Here is a 17,146-nt window from a genome sequence, read left to right on the forward strand (position 1 = left end):
AAAGGTATCTATTTTTGTTCGTTTATTGTAGTTCGTGTGATAAAATCCGCAAATGGTGATCAAATATACCCTCAAGTCTATGATTTTGTTATTTTTCGCGGATCTGATCTGCAGGAAGTGTCTGTTAGGGAGTTAACACCGCAAGATATCTTGGTGGAAAACGATTCCGCGGTAAATTTGTCCAAGTTAAATAATTCGGCTTAGGTTTCTTTAAAAGAAGTTTCCAAATCATTTGAGCCTGAAGTATGATTTTTTTACGCAAAAGAATCCTTTAGAATGCATTTTAAGCATCCGAAGGTGTGAAAAATGTTAATTAGTTATCCTTTGTACAATTTGTTTACTGATGTTGGGCTACCTAGAATTTCCCTATTCATAATGCGTGAGTATAACGACTTTTGTGAATGTTAAAGCCCTGCTTTTAATGTACAGGTAAGTGTGTCAAATTTTGGCAATCCTCAAAAAATTTTATTTTATATGCAAATGGTTTCAAGATGGGGTTTTGTTATTTTTTTCCCTTTGGAACTGTTGAAATTGAAAGAAAATGCATGTTTATTACTAAGGTTTTTCATAAAGCTTTGTCATCGTTCAAGTTTTAGCTTCAGTTTTTGCCTAGGGTTTGTGTGATCAAAGAATTGAGGTCCAGTAATTAATTTTAAAATTTTGGAGTCATCTTAATAAGCAAAATTCTTGCCATTACTTCACTCTTGCTAGTGATCCACTAATAAAAGGGTTTAATAAATTTTGAAAGAGGGGTGAGGAATTGTATTAAACAGTTAGTTCTTGTTTCGTTGAGGAAGGTGAAGTAAGACCAAAGTGTGAGTCCTTAAGCATTCGTCACATTTTGAGTCGATTTTATGTTAACATTCATGTCCGTTCAACTATCGGGAATCACTCACCTTTGCTTCTCCACCCAAAAAGTCCCGACAGTGAGTTAGTTTCATTTCTGCATTGCGCTGCTTCCTATGCAGAAGGACACTTGTTGATTAAGTAGCTTTCGAAACTTTCCAATCCAGGTGGAATTCTTCTGACCGAATACGACATAATTGCCTGTTTGCTCAAATTAAATTTAAGGATCCCATTATTTTTCTTTCTTTTTCCCTTTTTGTTTGGTTAACTATTTTTGTTCGCATTAACTTTGAGGCTAGAATCTAACGAGTGCTTTAAGCAATGTCCGAAGTCTACCCTAAACACAAAATAAACTTTTTCTTTCACCCAAGTATAGAAATCATTTTTGATGTTTTACAATTTGGCCTTTGCAAAAAAATGTTGTCCTCTACCGCCTATATGGTTGACATCATTAGACTTTTGCTTGCACGTTAATTCAAATTTCAGTTCGGTATTGTTTTAGGGTTCGGAAGACATCCTATTCTTACGGTTTTTAGGACTATTGGATTAATTTGTGCTAGTGCAGGAGTTGAGGTACCACTCCACCCTACTTTTTCGCATTCTCTGCTAGTGTTTTCCCCAGCTCATTGTGATTATAGGTCCCCCTTTATATCAGCATTTACCAGTCATAAGGTCATACGTGAAATAGAAGAGGTAGAAACGACGATGCCTGGGGCTAATTTGATTGCTTCCAGAAGCAGTTTTAAGGAGCTTCCTGTAGTTACGACGTACCATAAAAACAGCAGAGAAATATATAGGTGTACCAACCGATTGAGGACCATTTGTGGAAATTCGCCTATTCAAAAACCTAAATATGCTGGCTTCATAGTCTGATTCAAAGCTGAAATTGTCAATTGATGCTTGACAGTCAGTCCATTTGACACGGCTAATCAATCTAGTCTAGTGCTATATTTGAAATCACAGGTGACTTCCTTGATTTATTGTTCAATTTAGAGACAATGGAAGAAGACTGTCTAGTTTCTGTTCAAAACTTTAAGAAATGACGTTTTAATGTATTGGCTTTGGATAACAAGTCTCCGGTTTATAACTTTGGAACTGGAAACCTGAACCAACTATGAGCCTTTTGAAAACTCGGCTTGCAGTATCAGCTCCCAGGTTTGTTTGAAAAATGCAAACTTTGTAGAACCTATTTTAATTTGGAAAATAAAGTTTCCATGTAGTATCCAGTTAACTGCGGCTGCTGCTGCTGTCCATCTCCAGTCCGTTTTTTTGGCTATCTTGAATACAATTCTTACTGCTTCTTCAAAATGGCCCTAAAGATCAACGTTTCGGATTTGTGTAAATTTTAGTGTGTTTTGACGAATAGTTCCAACTTTGAGGTGCTGAGATGAAGCTTCCTATTGTCGCCACTGTTGTGTTCCATGACTATGCAAGACAAAAATTCAACTGATGTCTTTTGTCTCCTTCCAACTCTTCAAAATCTTAGCGTAAAGAGTGGGATTTTTTCGCCAATCTACTCAATTGCTGGTTAAATAAAGTCATCGCTTAAATGAAATCCGAGTATTGAATGAAGAATTGTGTGTGGTATTAAGGTGAGCGATTGAAAGACCTCTCTCTGTGGTGTGTCACTGTCTCCTATTTGAGTTGTTGCGCTAAGGGTTCTCACCTCTACCCTTGCCAGAGTTATGAACGTGACCAGCGCTTCACGGTTCCACGTAAATGGCAAATTAGGGATGCCCTCCAATTGTTAGAATAATAAGAGTATTGGCAAAATGAGACTTACCGTCAGGCCGAAAACGCTTAACTCCCATCTTTTTGACGAGTTTGTTTGCAGTAACTTAACCCTGTATAATACTGAAGCATTCAGTCAAATGATTCATCGGTGGGCACTAGACAGAACTCCCAATTTTTGTTTTAATCATTTAGGCAGTTTGATTATGGGCTCTTAAATAAAAAAATGAAGAGACTTGAAAACTACCTTAAGTGACTTACCGATTCGTGTGTAGAGTAGCTGAGAAACCTCTTTGCAAGACATCACTTACTGCCAAGTGCGTGACTGCCGTCTTCCTAGTCATTTGTAAGCCCCCAAAACATCCCAAAACTGTTCTGTGGCCTTTTTTAGTAAGGAATTTTTTTTGAGATCATTCACAACTTACCCATTTGTGCCTTGGGTTGGATTGGATACTATTTTTAGAACATTTTGTATTTTCCCATGGTGAATTGGAATAGCCGCCTACTTTACCATCTCAAGAGGGAAAGTAGGCTTTCCACCCTGAAACGATCGTCTTGAGCAATGCTTGTGCAATGCCCCTACTCTTAAAAGGAGCTTGTGGAGGTCTAAACTCCTAGCTAACGGCATCTGCCCTTATTGAAGAGATCAGTAGCTCCTAACCTTTTTTAAATAAGCTCTAGTGTTAGAAGTGTCCCAACAAGAATTCCTTTTCATTAAAGCAGTGACAACTTGGCACGTTGTAACTTCAAATTAGGGATGAAATTACCTTTAAGGAAATAAATGGCTTTTTCATCCACTCATCTTTAAGAAAGCTATCTAGAGTTTGGTTCAAATTTGTGCTAAAAAATGCCGGAAAGACAGCACATCTGACCGTAGTGACAGATAGTGGTATCTTTAAATAAGTTTCCACGGAAGCTGACCGTTTTTTATCCATTTGAACCATTCTAAAATCTGCTGAAGTAGTCCATGCACCTGTGTTGTTTGAAGTACCAATGTCCTTTTCTTAGCTCTTTTTGCCGAAAACGTCTAATGACACCTAGTTATCGAAATGACGTCTGTTGGCATCCGCCAGGTACAATTCGTATGCCATGTGATTGACAAGTGTATGCTTTTCGTCACATGAATCGGGTGCGAGGCCTCGCAAATGGAAATTCGCCTTGTCAGATGTATAAACAGCTCCCTCTGCCCTCCCTCTAAGCGGTGATTGCCTGTTGCTCTCAGAGGCTTATACAAATCATCAACGGCTTTTTCTAGTGGCTGATTAAAATCAACTATCTCTTCAATCAAACCTGAGGGCAAAAAAATTGACCTCTCGCAAAAATGAATTGAATTAGTTGAAGAGTTTTTTAAACACATACCTGCAGTAGCACCAACAGCACTTTGTAGACCCTCTGACATTTTGACCTTTAATTTTCTCACTTTCCTACTAATATCATTTTGAACGGCAAAAAAATAAGACATATGGGGAACATACTCCTTGACTCTTTGTCCGAAGGCCTGCTGACAGATACATTTTTTGAATAAGTTTGCCTTGCTTTAAGACGTCCCAACTGTAATTCCTCGTTTCAGGCAGAACAGACAACTTACGGGTTTCTGCCATCAACGTTTCATTGTTCCCTTTATTTCCAAAATCCTTAGTGGAATTGCAGCGTTCTTCGTGATCCCACCTTCCTTCCAAATTATCGTTCAAGAGCATGCATGCTTATAGCAAGATCCCTTTCCACAGACTTGGAGCAGGGGGTTGTGGCTCCGCGACATCCAGCCTTCTGGCAGCACCTCTAACCCTCTGTCACATACAAGTCTCCTGCCATTCCAACAACTGCTCTCTGTTTAGTATATTTCTGTTGAGACTTCTTCCTATTCTAGCGATTTCGTTAATTACCAAAGAACTAATCATTTGGCACTTTTAAGTGTGAATTCACGATTCGCTTAAGCGACGATGTGGGAACTTGCGACCCTGTCCAGTTATAGCTGCCTGCCATTCAACAACCCCTAAGTGACGACTTTTATTTTTATCCAAGACATAAAACTTGTTGATTGGAAGGGATTCCATCAACAATTTCATAATGGTAGGCTACGATGCAATCTGATCTTTTCGCAGCGACCCACAACATTCGGTATCATTTTGTCGTTTTGAAGTTTTGTAGCTAGCAGCCTTCCTTTGCAAACTCAACTTTCCTAGCCAGTTCATTAAAGCCTAGAAAAGAGGATAACCACTGAGAGGAATCCTAAGGAATTAGTGGTGGTGATGATGTTGAGAATGAGGTCCTCTTACTCACCTTTCCATCCTAATGTATAAATCGCCCCAAGAGTAAGTTTTACGATGGTAAGGAAAATGAGGCGCTGCGTTACGTTATCTTGAAGGAACAGGAAGGGAACATCATTTTTGAGAGCCTTCAAGGCAGGTAGACCTCAGTAGTAACACCTGTTTGGGCAAAAGCAAGTGAATAATTGCATCTGTGGCGCTTGACACCATGGGCCAGTGCAGTGGTTTAGAAGTGTTGAGGATGTGGTTTGGAGAAGTTTACTCTCCGACATCTGCACGTGTTTGGGGTCCATTTTCTGAGCTTCTACCGCTTTCTCCTTCTTAGTTGGGATATGATTTAGGCAATTGTTTCATCACTCACATTGGACAACACCTCAACATGATGATGCTTCAGAAGTTCATCTCGAGCGATATTTTTAACAACAATGGGCAATGCTTCATTGTTACGAAGGGTAGAGGAACTGGCCGAACATGGAGTGCTTGTCTGAGTGACCCATCACCTAAACCCATTGTTACAATCATTTAAGTTTGGGAGGTAGGCTGCTCTGTTACCCCCTTCCGCACCTTCTCCAAGTGCCATGCAGTACATGTGAAGGGAAACTTCTGCAGCTTTTGCACCGAGGTGAACTTGGTCCGCTGAGCAGACGAGCTCGGTTTGCATTCATACGGTTCAACTGCCTTCTGATGAGAGTTCACACTAACCAAAAACTCCATGACAAATTACGATCGCCTAATAAAAGTTGGCCATGACTTGAAACTTCCTCGCGTAGAATCGCTATTCCTAACCATACCTCCATTGTCCTGAAGCGTGCAAACTAAAATCTCCCTATCAAAAGCACAACTTTACTGATTGTAGCTACCACGATTCCTGTACGAATCGTGGAACAATGCGTCTGGCGAATTAAAATCAGCCTTCAACTCAATCATCCCCCAAACCATAAATCGATCTTTTCTTCATAAATCTTGCCGCTTTTATGAATCCCTATTCCATAGCATCAGTTCATGACGCCCCCCCCCCCTCCCACAAGTATTATTTCATTCCAACAAATTCGGCAAATACCTCGCCTTCGATCAGCCCAACCCGCAGTCGTAAAAAGGAATCTCGTTTAATCACAGCTCTCCACCTTTTATCAGGTCAAATGCCATCCACCGCCACCATCCTGAGGGCAAAAAAAGGTCGCACCGCCCACACATCCGCTCTAGCAACAGGTCCTATCCTCCCTCCCCTCCCCCGTTGTCTCGCGCTCCAATGGAACTACCGTCGTTTCCCCCTCTCCACCCACCCACCCTGCGAAACAAAAGGCGCAGTAGTAAAGCCACTGGTTTCTTTTTTCTCGTGCTTTTTTATTGTTTGTACCGCGTGTCTATATATATAAAGTATTAGAATACAACAATATTTATAATATGTACGTAGAGAGAGGTGTGTGTGCTTGTATAATGGTAATGTATGATGGACGAAGATGTTGACAGCAATCGTTTGTCAAAGAGCTCAGTCAGTCAGTCATTCACTAGGAAAGGTGAAGGAGTGGTGCGTCGTACCACCCAAAAGCGACGCGAGTGTTATGTACACAGAGGAAGGGAGGAATGGATGGATGAGTGAATGCGAGTCGCCTTTGTGTCACTGCTGATGCTGCGTCTGCGCCTGTTGTTGTTGCTGCTGCTGCCGCTGCATCATCTCGGTGAGGTTGCTCAGCATCTCGCCCTGAGTCCGGATGAGCTGGGTCAGTCGACTTACCTGAGTCTCCAGCTCATCGATCTTGCGACGCAAGAAACGCGCCTCCAGCACACTGCAACTGCAAGAGAAATGATGATGATCGTTCAATACAAGGTCAGTCAAAATTTACAGAACAATTGGCTATTGCTGGCACCTAAAACGCTCTCGACGACGCAATTTTGGTGTTGCAATGATGCGAGAATATGCAGGCACTGTAGGATGAGGTTAAAGGTTGTGTCGAATCCAAGCTTGTGATCTGAGCAGCCTTATCGACAAATCAAAGCTGTTCGCTGGACGGAATGGAAATGATGCCATTTAATTCTCCATCATCATCCGTCACGATCTCAGCTCAGATGTACTTTCCACGCGACACCTCGAAGCTCATCGCCAAGACAGAATTCCTCCGCTTGAAAAGAACTTCACTCCGAAACCAACAGACAACGTAGACGAATGCCATGCTCTGTTCACCTAGCTGCTACACCCTCGCCTCGCCGAACACACTCCAACAAAACCCCTTTTGAAAGGGACAGTAGAATTGGTTCCAACGTTCCAACTGATAACAACGTTGCAAAGTAGTCTTCACGAGAGCCACTTTCGTCTCAGCCCAATGCCATATTGCCTACCGCCCTGGCGTCATCTCAGATGTCTAACGCACTTGTGGTGGAGGGTAAAGTCTACCAAAGTAACCGCTCGCTCGCATTCAAGGCGTTCATACTGCTACCTTGCGATTCTCTGATGCAATCAGCGCTCGCGATTTTACCAACAGTGTTTGAAGATGAGACAAGGCGAAAGGGAGCAGCACCCAAACACCATGCATATTCACACCAGTGGTGGGCGCATTCCCTTTGCAAAATCGCAAGTTTCACGTCTACTTCGCACCTCTCCTCTTGGATGCGAACTCGCACAGCATTCGTAATTTCGTTTCTAAGTCGCGTCCTTCTGAATTTCGGTCAGCCGACAGATAGTCGCCTAACATGGCCGACAAAGTGACCGAAAAGGCATAAAGTAGGTGAAGTGTCACAAGTCACGAGTGAAATCCGCGTTCGCTTAACTCGTTAGGCATTCTGCTTGATCGATTCCTCACTCATTACAGCATCAAGTTGACAGATTCCGTGGACCACGCAGCAGGCTTTGAATTCTAGACTCGCGGAAAGCAAGCGATTCATCGCAGACGCCCTCAGCTACCAGGTGAAAGTAACACTAATCAATCGCCTTTCCTAAAATAAACTTTGTGCTCCACGCAGGAAATGTAGCGCAACCTCAACTAACCGTCACAACCAGCATTTGGAGCAACACATCGGCTACCAAAGTAACTCCATTTCGTACAGTCAATCTTCAAAGTATCTAGTTTAACTGGAAAAATGTCCCTAGATGCCTCAACAAGAAAAAACAGCAAACCGGACGCTAAGCAGCCTCTCCTCAGAATCAGGACCCAACGACGGCGGTGCGGAGTGAGAAAGCACAGGAAGCCTATCCTCTGACACAATCTGGACTGTCCGCCCCAACGCAGTGGTGGTTCCAGGCTGTGGTGCCTGCAGCTGTGACTGCTGTGTTACCAACGGCACACCAGAGAGGATGGCGGTGACGGAAGGGTCGGCAGCGTCAGAGCAGTAAGAGGAGGACGGGGAGGAAGAAGAGAAAAGACTTTCAGGGAGAGGCGGCGGTGGCTCCTCTGTTTCATCCCTACTGGAGGCGAGTGATTGGGGTGATTCGCGCGTTGCAACGCCTGCTGCAGCGACTGTGGCGTCGTCATCGGCTGTGAAGTCCTCTTTCTTCATTACCTTAGCGGAGAGAGGGAGTGCGGCGAGTTAATGTCGGATTGTTGAGAAATGCCAGCCACCCGATAAACGAAAATAGAGCATTCGAACACAGTTCTGGTAACCGACAAGATGAGTAGATCGTTTATTTGAATCCGTCGGCGACTCAAGCTTCTGACAGCGGAAGCTTATCGAATTTATTCAACTCAACCGAAGACAACGCAAAGGATGACAGCCAAAATCAGAACAGAGATACAATTGTCAATAATGGGTAGAATTTCATGAATATCGTAGGCTTTTAGCATTACTTCAAAGATGACCATCTCCGTGGACATCAGTTTGCTGCGAAACTTCTCAATACAGCACGTTTTCAGTCAAGGGAAAGGTTATGAGCACCAGTCATTTGGATTTGAAACGAAATTTGGTTGCCTCCTCATCAACAAAGTTAACGTCCACGGTGAAGGCTCCGAGTTCAAACATTTCCACTCGTTCCCATCAAAGCCGCGAATATAATGAGGCAGACAGCCTCTTGTGCAGATCAAGCAACAGCTTGATGACCCTCCGCCATCTTCCGGATGCATCAACATTCAACCGAGCAGATAATGTTGATGATGTTGCTAAACGCCCACAATTCATGGTCTAGTCAGCTCAAAACGGGAAAAGGTGGTGAGTGGTTACAGCCTGTCTCACACCTAAACAGATCTGGGCTCCGCAGAACCGCCATGCCCTCCTCGTTGGGAGAGGATACAAACATAGGCAACCCATCCAGATGGAAAAATCGGTAGGGGCTAAAAATTCCCGAAATTCAAAGACATGCTCAATGAATGGAAGAAGACGATCGGCCACCACAAAACCACGTAAAATGACCCACCTGAGAAATGCCAGTGGCAGGAGCCGCAGTGGTATTGCGATTCTGTTGAAGACGGTGCATGAAGGCCAACTCCTCCTCAGTGTAGCCACTGTAGTTGTCCTCCTCGGCCACATCCTCCCCGTTACCAATGTCGATGTTACTCCTGCCATCATCATCATCATCACTGCTATCATCGTTTAGCCTTCCTGGAGATGCTTCGGATGCTGAAGCCGTAATACCACTGTTAACCTCGTCCTCTTCCACCCTCTCCGTTTTCGTCTGGAAAGAAAGGGTGGCGTAGATGTTACTCAAACCCCGTGAGTACTACTTCTCAAAACACTTGTGCTAATTGTCGCCAGGTCAAACCCACTACCAGACTCGCATGTCTTCTTAAGTCAGCCGACTCGATCAAGGAGAAGGGCAATCCCGCTTTTATCCTGCCCATTAAACTATCTAAACGTCGCAGACCAAAGGCATCAGTTGTGGATGGCTAAATCTACAGACCAAAGGGCGAAGAGCTGTCGAAATCAAGTCGGCTTTGCGCACCAGTCCCAGCCTCAGTTAGGAAACGAGACAAAGCATTGGCGACTTAAAGATCTCCAGAGAGGTATAGCTCACAAATATTGGCTCCTGAGTCCCACCTGAAGAGCCGATATTTCCCAAGGTTGCAAGAGCCTGAAGATAACTCTTGAAAGCAGAAACACTATGGAGGTAAAAAAGCGGCAAAGAATAAGAATGCGATGTTGGGGAACCACTGTACACCGCCCATCCCATTTGACCATTTTTTTCTCCAGGACAAATGTCCTTGAGTAAAGCGATCGTCGTAGGAACTGCACTCTCCTACGCGGGGGTGTTGTGCCTTCCAACATTTGGCCTTCACCAACACTGTTAGTTCCCCAGCTTGTCGATTTGTCAAGTACCACAGTGCCACTTAAATCCGGTCAACAACTAGACCACCTCTAGCTCATTCAACTGATTGAGACTAACCACGATGGAAAACGGTGGAGATATTTTTGAGACGGGTGCCGCTACCGTCGCCGACGTCGTCGTTTCTGCTGTAGAAGCATCGGTCGGCCTGCCAGCCGATACCGTCGCCTGTACAACACCAGGAATGATAAAGTGAGGAGTCTGAGATTGCAGCTGCGGCTGAGACCGGACAGCAGGCAGGACAGTGTTGAGGCACTTGATCAGATCCTGTTGAGTCGTATTCCCGCCTCCTGCTGCTGCCACGGCTGCTGCGGCGGCAGCAGCAGCAAGATAAGACTGATGGAGAAGAAGGGGTGGGAGATCTGTGGAGGAACCCGCCGGGTGTGCAATCACTCTAAGGTTCAACAAAAACAACAACGCGTTAAGTGACCGTTGGATAGAGCATAGGCGCACACCCTATTGCTCATATGAGGTGGGCCTGGATGGACAAATCAAAGGCGGGTAGGCGGTGGAACCCAGAAATGGGCGAAAGGAAGGGTGGAAGTGAGAGTCACATATCAGCAATTACAGGCGCAACCACTTCAAAATACGCAAGAAGTAGCGAAAGCAAAGCTTTGAGTAACTACTTCTCCAAGTTTACCAGATGGTACAAATGGCTGCCTAAAGACATTCCAAGTGCAAACTTATTTGCACTGATGAGCATTCAGCAACACAGATGAATGAGCCACTTCCATGTTAAGATGTCCATAGCAAAAATGAAAGCTTATTGAAAACCACAAGAAGCAAGGAGCATGCCACCGAAATCCGCAAAGTACACCGAAAACACATCGGACTGGAAAGAAGCCCGTTCAGTGGCTCGAAGAAACATCCATATCCCGTCCATCCCTTCCATTGTATCAGATGACCAGAAAGCTCGTGACTCCTATTAACATGCGCACAATAGTTTATGTGCGGCACGGTATGGTATCATCCCTCGCAATCTCTACCCCTTCTCGGCCGTTAGAAACCCTCATCGAAAGGCGGCTGGACCGTATGAAAGCGAATCGAGCTCGTCCGCTCAGCGGACCAAGTTCACCTCGGTGCAAAAGCTGCAGAAGTTTCCCTTCACATGTACTGCATGGCACTTGGAGAAGGTGCGGAAGGGGGTAACAGAGCAGCCTACCTCCCAAACTTAAATGATTGTAACAATGGGTTTAGGTGATGGGTCACTCAGACAAGCACTCCATGTTCGGCCAGTTCCTCTACCCTTCGTAACAATGAAGCATTGCCCATTGTTGTTAAAAATATCGCTCGAGATGAACTTCTGAAGCATCATCATGTTGAGGTGCTGTCCAATGTGAGTGATGAAACAATTGCTTAAATCCTATCCCATCTAGGAAGGCGAAAGCGGTGGAAGCTCAAGAAACGGATGAGCATGGAAGACAGATGACAGATAGTAACCTTCCGAAACGTCGCTATCCTAAAGCGTTGGAGTAAAGAAGCGCACTACACAAATGGGTACATGCATTGGTCATCAAAAGATGACCCCAGTGCCATCAGGTCAAAGACTCACCTGCCAGTCTCACTCGCCGCAGTCAGCGCTTTGATAGGCACATTCAACGTGATGGTGCGTGGATTCGCAGTGACAGCGGTGACGGTGGCAGCGATGGAGGGAGTTGTGGTAGTAGCAGTGACGGAAGTAGTGGTAGTGGTGGCAGCAGTGGCAACCACACCAATCGGGGTCGTTGTAGAGCCAGCAGCGGCGGCCGCTGCAGCAGCAGCAACCTGTTGCCGGGTCGCCAGGGAGGCGAGCCAGGACACCTGGGTCTTGTAGGTTGGATGAAATGAGAATTAGGGGGACGAATAAAAGAGTAATTAATTAAAATGAATATCAGTATGGCGCAAAGCCCGACAAACAGGCATTCGTGGACACTGAGATGTGAACCGAAGGCGGACTGATGGATGAAAAAAATTGAAAGGTAGACAAAAGAGTCGATGAACGGAGAAATCAAACTACCGAACGGGTGAAATGGGAGAGGGACAGATTTGTTCATAGAGGGACACATGGCTGATAGATGGAAGATGAAGATATTAGCGATTGGGTTGATTGATGGATGAATGGACGGTGAATTGAGTCCAGTGACAAACGATGATTAATACAAATGGATGGACGGATTGATTTCACATTCAAGCGGATACAGATAATGATGCATGCGACCACAATAATGAGTCTGGGTGAATGGATACCCGGGCGAAATAACGGCGATGAGAATGAAAATATTAAAATAAAACGACAGTCGCATGGGTAAGGATGAATGAACGATGAGTTGGAGGCGAATGGACAGGTGGTTCGACGCATAAAGGACTCGATTATGAATAGGTGAAGGGACGAATGGGTGCATGGAAGAGTCGAGGAGGCACAAGTGGACGGATAAACCGTCAGATAGACGGAGGAGTAGATGAATAAGTAGACAGATGGGTAGGAGAGTGGATGATAAACCAGAAGTGGAAGGACGGACTGACAAATTGATTGACGCATTCACAAGGAGGTGATAGATAAGCGGTATCAACCCCCTGAAACCACTCACCTCTTTGAAGGACTCCGCGCCAGCTGCGGTTGTGCTTGTCGCATTTGCAACATCATTGACGGAGGTGGTACTAGTGGTGGTAGTAGTAGTTGCCGTCGTGTTGGTGTTCGTTGTCGCTGTCTCCTCGTTGGAGCAGCCAAGACAGCGACAACGTTGATTACAAGGAATTTTTGCCTAGTAATAGGGAAAACACGCAACCTCAGTCAGTTTAAAACTACCCTTTCTTCCAAATTTCAATAGTCAATAAATTTCGCGTATGTATTCTTGCTGAAATATTCTTTTCTTGAATATGCTCGGTTTTGGGACCGAATCATCAGTTGAAGCAGTGCCAATGAACGGTAAATGTGTTCAAAATCCACTGAACCATCGACATCTTCAGCCTACCACGTTAGAGTTCCTAGCCCCCTAGCCTCCCCGTACCGTCACATGCCTTCCCATAAAAGCTGGCGCAACTCGAATATTCCACCTGTTTAAGGTTGGATGAAAACAACAAGAACTTGAATTTGGTCATGGTAATGAACACCTGAAACCCACGACCTTGAAGCATACGAGAGTTGAGGAAGCTCTGATGCAGCTTCAATCAAAACTGGCAAAATATGATCGAGATACCCCACCACGGAAAGGAGTCTTTAACTCCTTTGCGGCAAAGTGCATTTTAAAATTGGTAAATATTTACCATGATAAAGAGGCCACAAAGAGGTGTACTGTCAAAATCCACTAAGGCCGCTTCATTCGGAAGTGAGCACCGTGTAAAGCAACCAAAACGTTCAAATAGCAAGAAAGAAAGAAAGCTAACTCACAAGGTAGCACTCGCAGTAGCCCTTCAAACAGTGCGACCGTTTGCATCGACAGCCCAGCACGTGTTTTCCCGAGATTTCTGTGTGAAGAAAACGACAACGGTCAGTGGACAGTGAAACGGATTTAGAGGTGTCGAACAGGCTCGGAATGGAGGAAGTGGGGATGGTTGAAATCATCAATGAACCTGTTAGTGGTGAATAGACAGGCAAAATGATCATTAATGGACCGACTAGTGGTGCGCTGAAGGAGAGATTGATGGATAGGTGATTGGAGTGGTGGCGAGATGAGTCAAGACAGGTGTTTGCAATCAGACAGGCTCAGAGACAGAGAGGTTACAGAGCAAAGGGGGGCTAAAGGGCGGACTCACCAATTTTGGGTTTAAAGGCGAGAGGGTTACGCGAGAGCGCAGTCCGCATAGCGACATCGCGAGTCTGCTTCGAGATGTCGTCGGCAAGGTTGTTATAGCAGTGCCGACAGTTGCAGCTATCCCCGCAGGCCCTCCCGGCAGCAAAACACTCGCAATAGAGCTTTAGGCACTTTGATCGGCTGCAGGAGCAGATCTGTTGCGAAGTGCTCGTTGTTGTTGATGCTGTTGTTCGTGCCACCGCTGTTGGTGATGCTGTCGATGACAACTTATTCACCGCTGCTGTTACCTGCACGCCTCCAGTGGATGCTACTGTTATCCCTGTTGTAGTCGGTTGAATTGGTGCGTCGGGCTTGGCTAAAAGCGTAGGGAAAGAACTTATTGAATCTAGGGAGAACTTCTCAACCAAGAGATGAGACATTTGGGTGAATATATGAACGGTCGGTAAGAAAAACGATTGGAGAGAAAGATATAAGAACATGGTGAGTAAATTTAGAGTGTCTGACTTAGCTAGGGCGGGGTAATAAAAAGACCTTCTCAAATTTCCGATGCCAGATGGTGGATGGATGGAGTCGGCGGAATGGTTGGTAGATCGGTCGATGAACAGCTAGGGAGAGATGGGGAACGGGGGGCTGATGAAAGGTTGGGAGGAGTGGAGAGACAGATCCACAGGCGTGTGAAGGCACGAATGGCCCGTTAGTAGCAAATGGAAAATTAGAAAGGTGAATCAACTGGCCGATTGAACAGAGGAATGCTTAGTTGGGCGGTTCGATAAACAAAACGGCGCACGGAATAGAGGAAAGACCAAATTACAAGGTGGGTAATCTCCTAGAAAGTCCAAGGAAAAATGAAGACGCATAGACAGTGGCCAAATGCAGAAATGGGGCTAAACAAGCGGATGGACCACTAGCCAAATGAACGGACAAGACCCATGGCTAAAAATGGATCAATGAATAGCTCTTTTAACACTAACCACAAGTAGCAGAGACCGGTATTCTTAGCCCATTAGGGAGAATCAACTCTAGCCCAATCGACTGTGGCGCCTGCTGGGCCGTCCTCGATCCCGTCGTTGTCGTCACCTGCTTCTGCTGAATTACTGCAACCGCCGTCGGGGCCGTAGCACTCCCACCAGCAGCGGCGGTAGCAACCAAACCGGTGGTCACGGGGACAGCTGTTCCATTTGTGGTCGCGAGTACAATGGCCGGGGGAGGAGTGGGAGTTCCATTTTTCAGCTGGCTGGGAATGGTAGCTGAAGTGGTAGTTCTTGGACGGATACTGTCCAGGCGACTGGAAAGGGGTACTTTGAAGGAATCAAGGGAGATTGTCGTTGTAGCTGAGGTTGTGGTTGCTGTTGTCGTTGCCTGGGGTTGTGGTAGCACTGGCGCTGGCGCCTGTCGTGTGAACGTAGGACGTTCTGAAACGGTCAATATCACTTAGGACTATTTCAACGACCTTGTAACCTTGACCCGTGCTGCTTAAACGATAATCGAGTATTAACCTCTGGCTTACTTTATAGTCTAACATTCAGTGCCTTCGAATCCAGCAGTAACTAGGGGGCTAAGCGGATGTTCCAGGTCCTTGTGGATCGACTGCCACGCTGGTGACAGAAACCTGCCCTACGCTACTACTTTCACTGACTTTCTATTGGTCGATTGTTACTTCACTTCCTGAATGACATCGATGAGAGCAGTGAGCGAACCAATCCCAAGCTCGAGCATAACGACAAGCAATGAAACGAGACCAGAGCTAAATGATTTTAATATGTCCGCGGAAGAAATAGATATAATAGTCATGTGAATTTCCGTGCCCCATCTGAATGCTCACTACCTCCCCACGCTGCTGAAGGTGAGAGCAACACAGACGAAGACCTGAGGAACGACAAGAAAGTGAAAAGTAAGGAATATGGCTGTGTAAAGCCGACTTGTGTTGTGTATTTCGCCGACTGACTCTAACTTGTGGGCAAACGTCCCGCGCTCGCTGTAGAACATCGTCCAGCCACGCATCCCAAAACAAATTCGGCACTATCTACCGATACCTTCACGCTGGGATGCCAAGTAACAGTTTCTGGTAGCGACTCGAATGTCAGCAGTTACTTCAGTAAGCTAGGGGCGTATTTGATTGACTGACAAAGCAGCATTGCAGTCTATTGTTCGGTTGATCGCAATCATTTTAGTGGTTTGGATCGAGGATACATGATCTAGCTTAAACAGATCTGCGGATGTCGTGCAGGCAAGATCGAACTGTCAAGTTCAAAAGCACATGTCAGACAAGCGGTTGAAGATCAGTGGAAATTCTGTGTGCAGAACTAGAGTTCCACGTGGTTCTGCTTGACCACGACTGAGCTTAACAATGTTTCCAGATGAACTTCAGAGTTAAAAAAAACCACTGACCTTTTGGCAAGACTAATTAAAGTAAACACAACGGTTCACATAGCATCAGGGTCAGTTACATTTGATGGCATGGATGGCCTTTTGAGGAGTACGGTTAAGCAAACTGGGCTTTGCAAAATAAAACTGGGAAAGTCAGAAATCTACGACAAGATCACATAGTCCATTCGATGTTAAAAAGTACTAGTATGATGCAAAAGAAACGGAAGGAGCTTGACCAATGATGCAAGAGGGTCATGGGGATACCTCAACTGAAGATAATCTTGCACAAACATGACGGGTAGTGGAAAATTCCATCTTTATAGAAAAAGAGCTCGTAGAAAAGTGACGCATCACATAACACGGGCGACGTCTGTGGTCTGTGAGCGATCTCGTTCTTTTGGCTCAAACTTAGAGCGCTTTAAGCACGAAAAATTCCAGAAATATCCCTTACAAACGTATTCGTCGCACCAAGCCGCATTATATGAGCTTGCAGTCGCTTCTCACCACAAGATTTAGATATTAACATGAGGAAACCCAACCATTGCTCACCATCAATATGCATAGTAGACATGACAGTAAAGACAGCCATTAAAGGGATCAACTGGAAGGAATTAGCCTTTTAAGGCAAGAGGAGAAAGGACTCACCCATTCTCGTGCGTCCGGGTTTCCGTTTGGGCGGAGGAACTGAAATAAAAAGAGGGATAAAAATGACCATTAAAACATCCACATCGCTGCTATTCGGCCTGCTGCGCTATTAAATCAAGCGTTTCTACTGATTAAACCTTTCAGTAGCAAGGCTTCATGGTTTAGCACTTCAAGAAGTTTTGGATGACACTCAAGGCAGGGGTAGAAACTAACTCGGATAGCGAAAAGGTATGGCAAGACCGGTAATAAGGACTTCCAAGCAGTCATTGACAAGCGAATCGGGAAGACCTCTCAAGGAAAGAGCTGACTAA

General features: G+C 45.2%; 1 protein-coding gene across 1 annotated transcript in view; it reads right to left on the reverse strand. All coding sequences in view use genetic code 11, as the record gives it.

Moving 5' to 3' along the window:
* Positions 1 to 6,462: 6,462 nt before the first annotated feature.
* EGR_09138 (hypothetical protein) overlaps positions 6,463 to 17,146 on the reverse strand; it is a gene marked incomplete at both ends in the record, with an annotated part of 11,459 nt that continues 775 nt past the window's right edge. Inside the window, 11 exons of the mRNA XM_024498387.1 lie at positions 6,463 to 6,637; positions 7,957 to 8,330; positions 9,187 to 9,444; positions 10,153 to 10,486; positions 11,645 to 11,892; positions 12,660 to 12,833; positions 13,460 to 13,641; positions 13,825 to 14,178; positions 14,795 to 15,235; positions 16,740 to 16,791; positions 16,836 to 16,874. Of these exons, the coding sequence (XP_024347209.1) occupies positions 6,463 to 6,637; positions 7,957 to 8,330; positions 9,187 to 9,444; positions 10,153 to 10,486; positions 11,645 to 11,892; positions 12,660 to 12,833; positions 13,460 to 13,641; positions 13,825 to 14,178; positions 14,795 to 15,235; positions 16,740 to 16,791; positions 16,836 to 16,874 (2,631 nt within the window). The remainder of the gene's footprint in view (positions 6,638 to 7,956; positions 8,331 to 9,186; positions 9,445 to 10,152; positions 10,487 to 11,644; positions 11,893 to 12,659; positions 12,834 to 13,459; positions 13,642 to 13,824; positions 14,179 to 14,794; positions 15,236 to 16,739; positions 16,792 to 16,835; positions 16,875 to 17,146) is intronic.

Source organism: Echinococcus granulosus (assembly GCF_000524195.1).
Source record: "Echinococcus granulosus chromosome Unknown EG_S00133, whole genome shotgun sequence".
NCBI lineage: Eukaryota > Metazoa > Platyhelminthes > Cestoda > Cyclophyllidea > Taeniidae > Echinococcus > Echinococcus granulosus.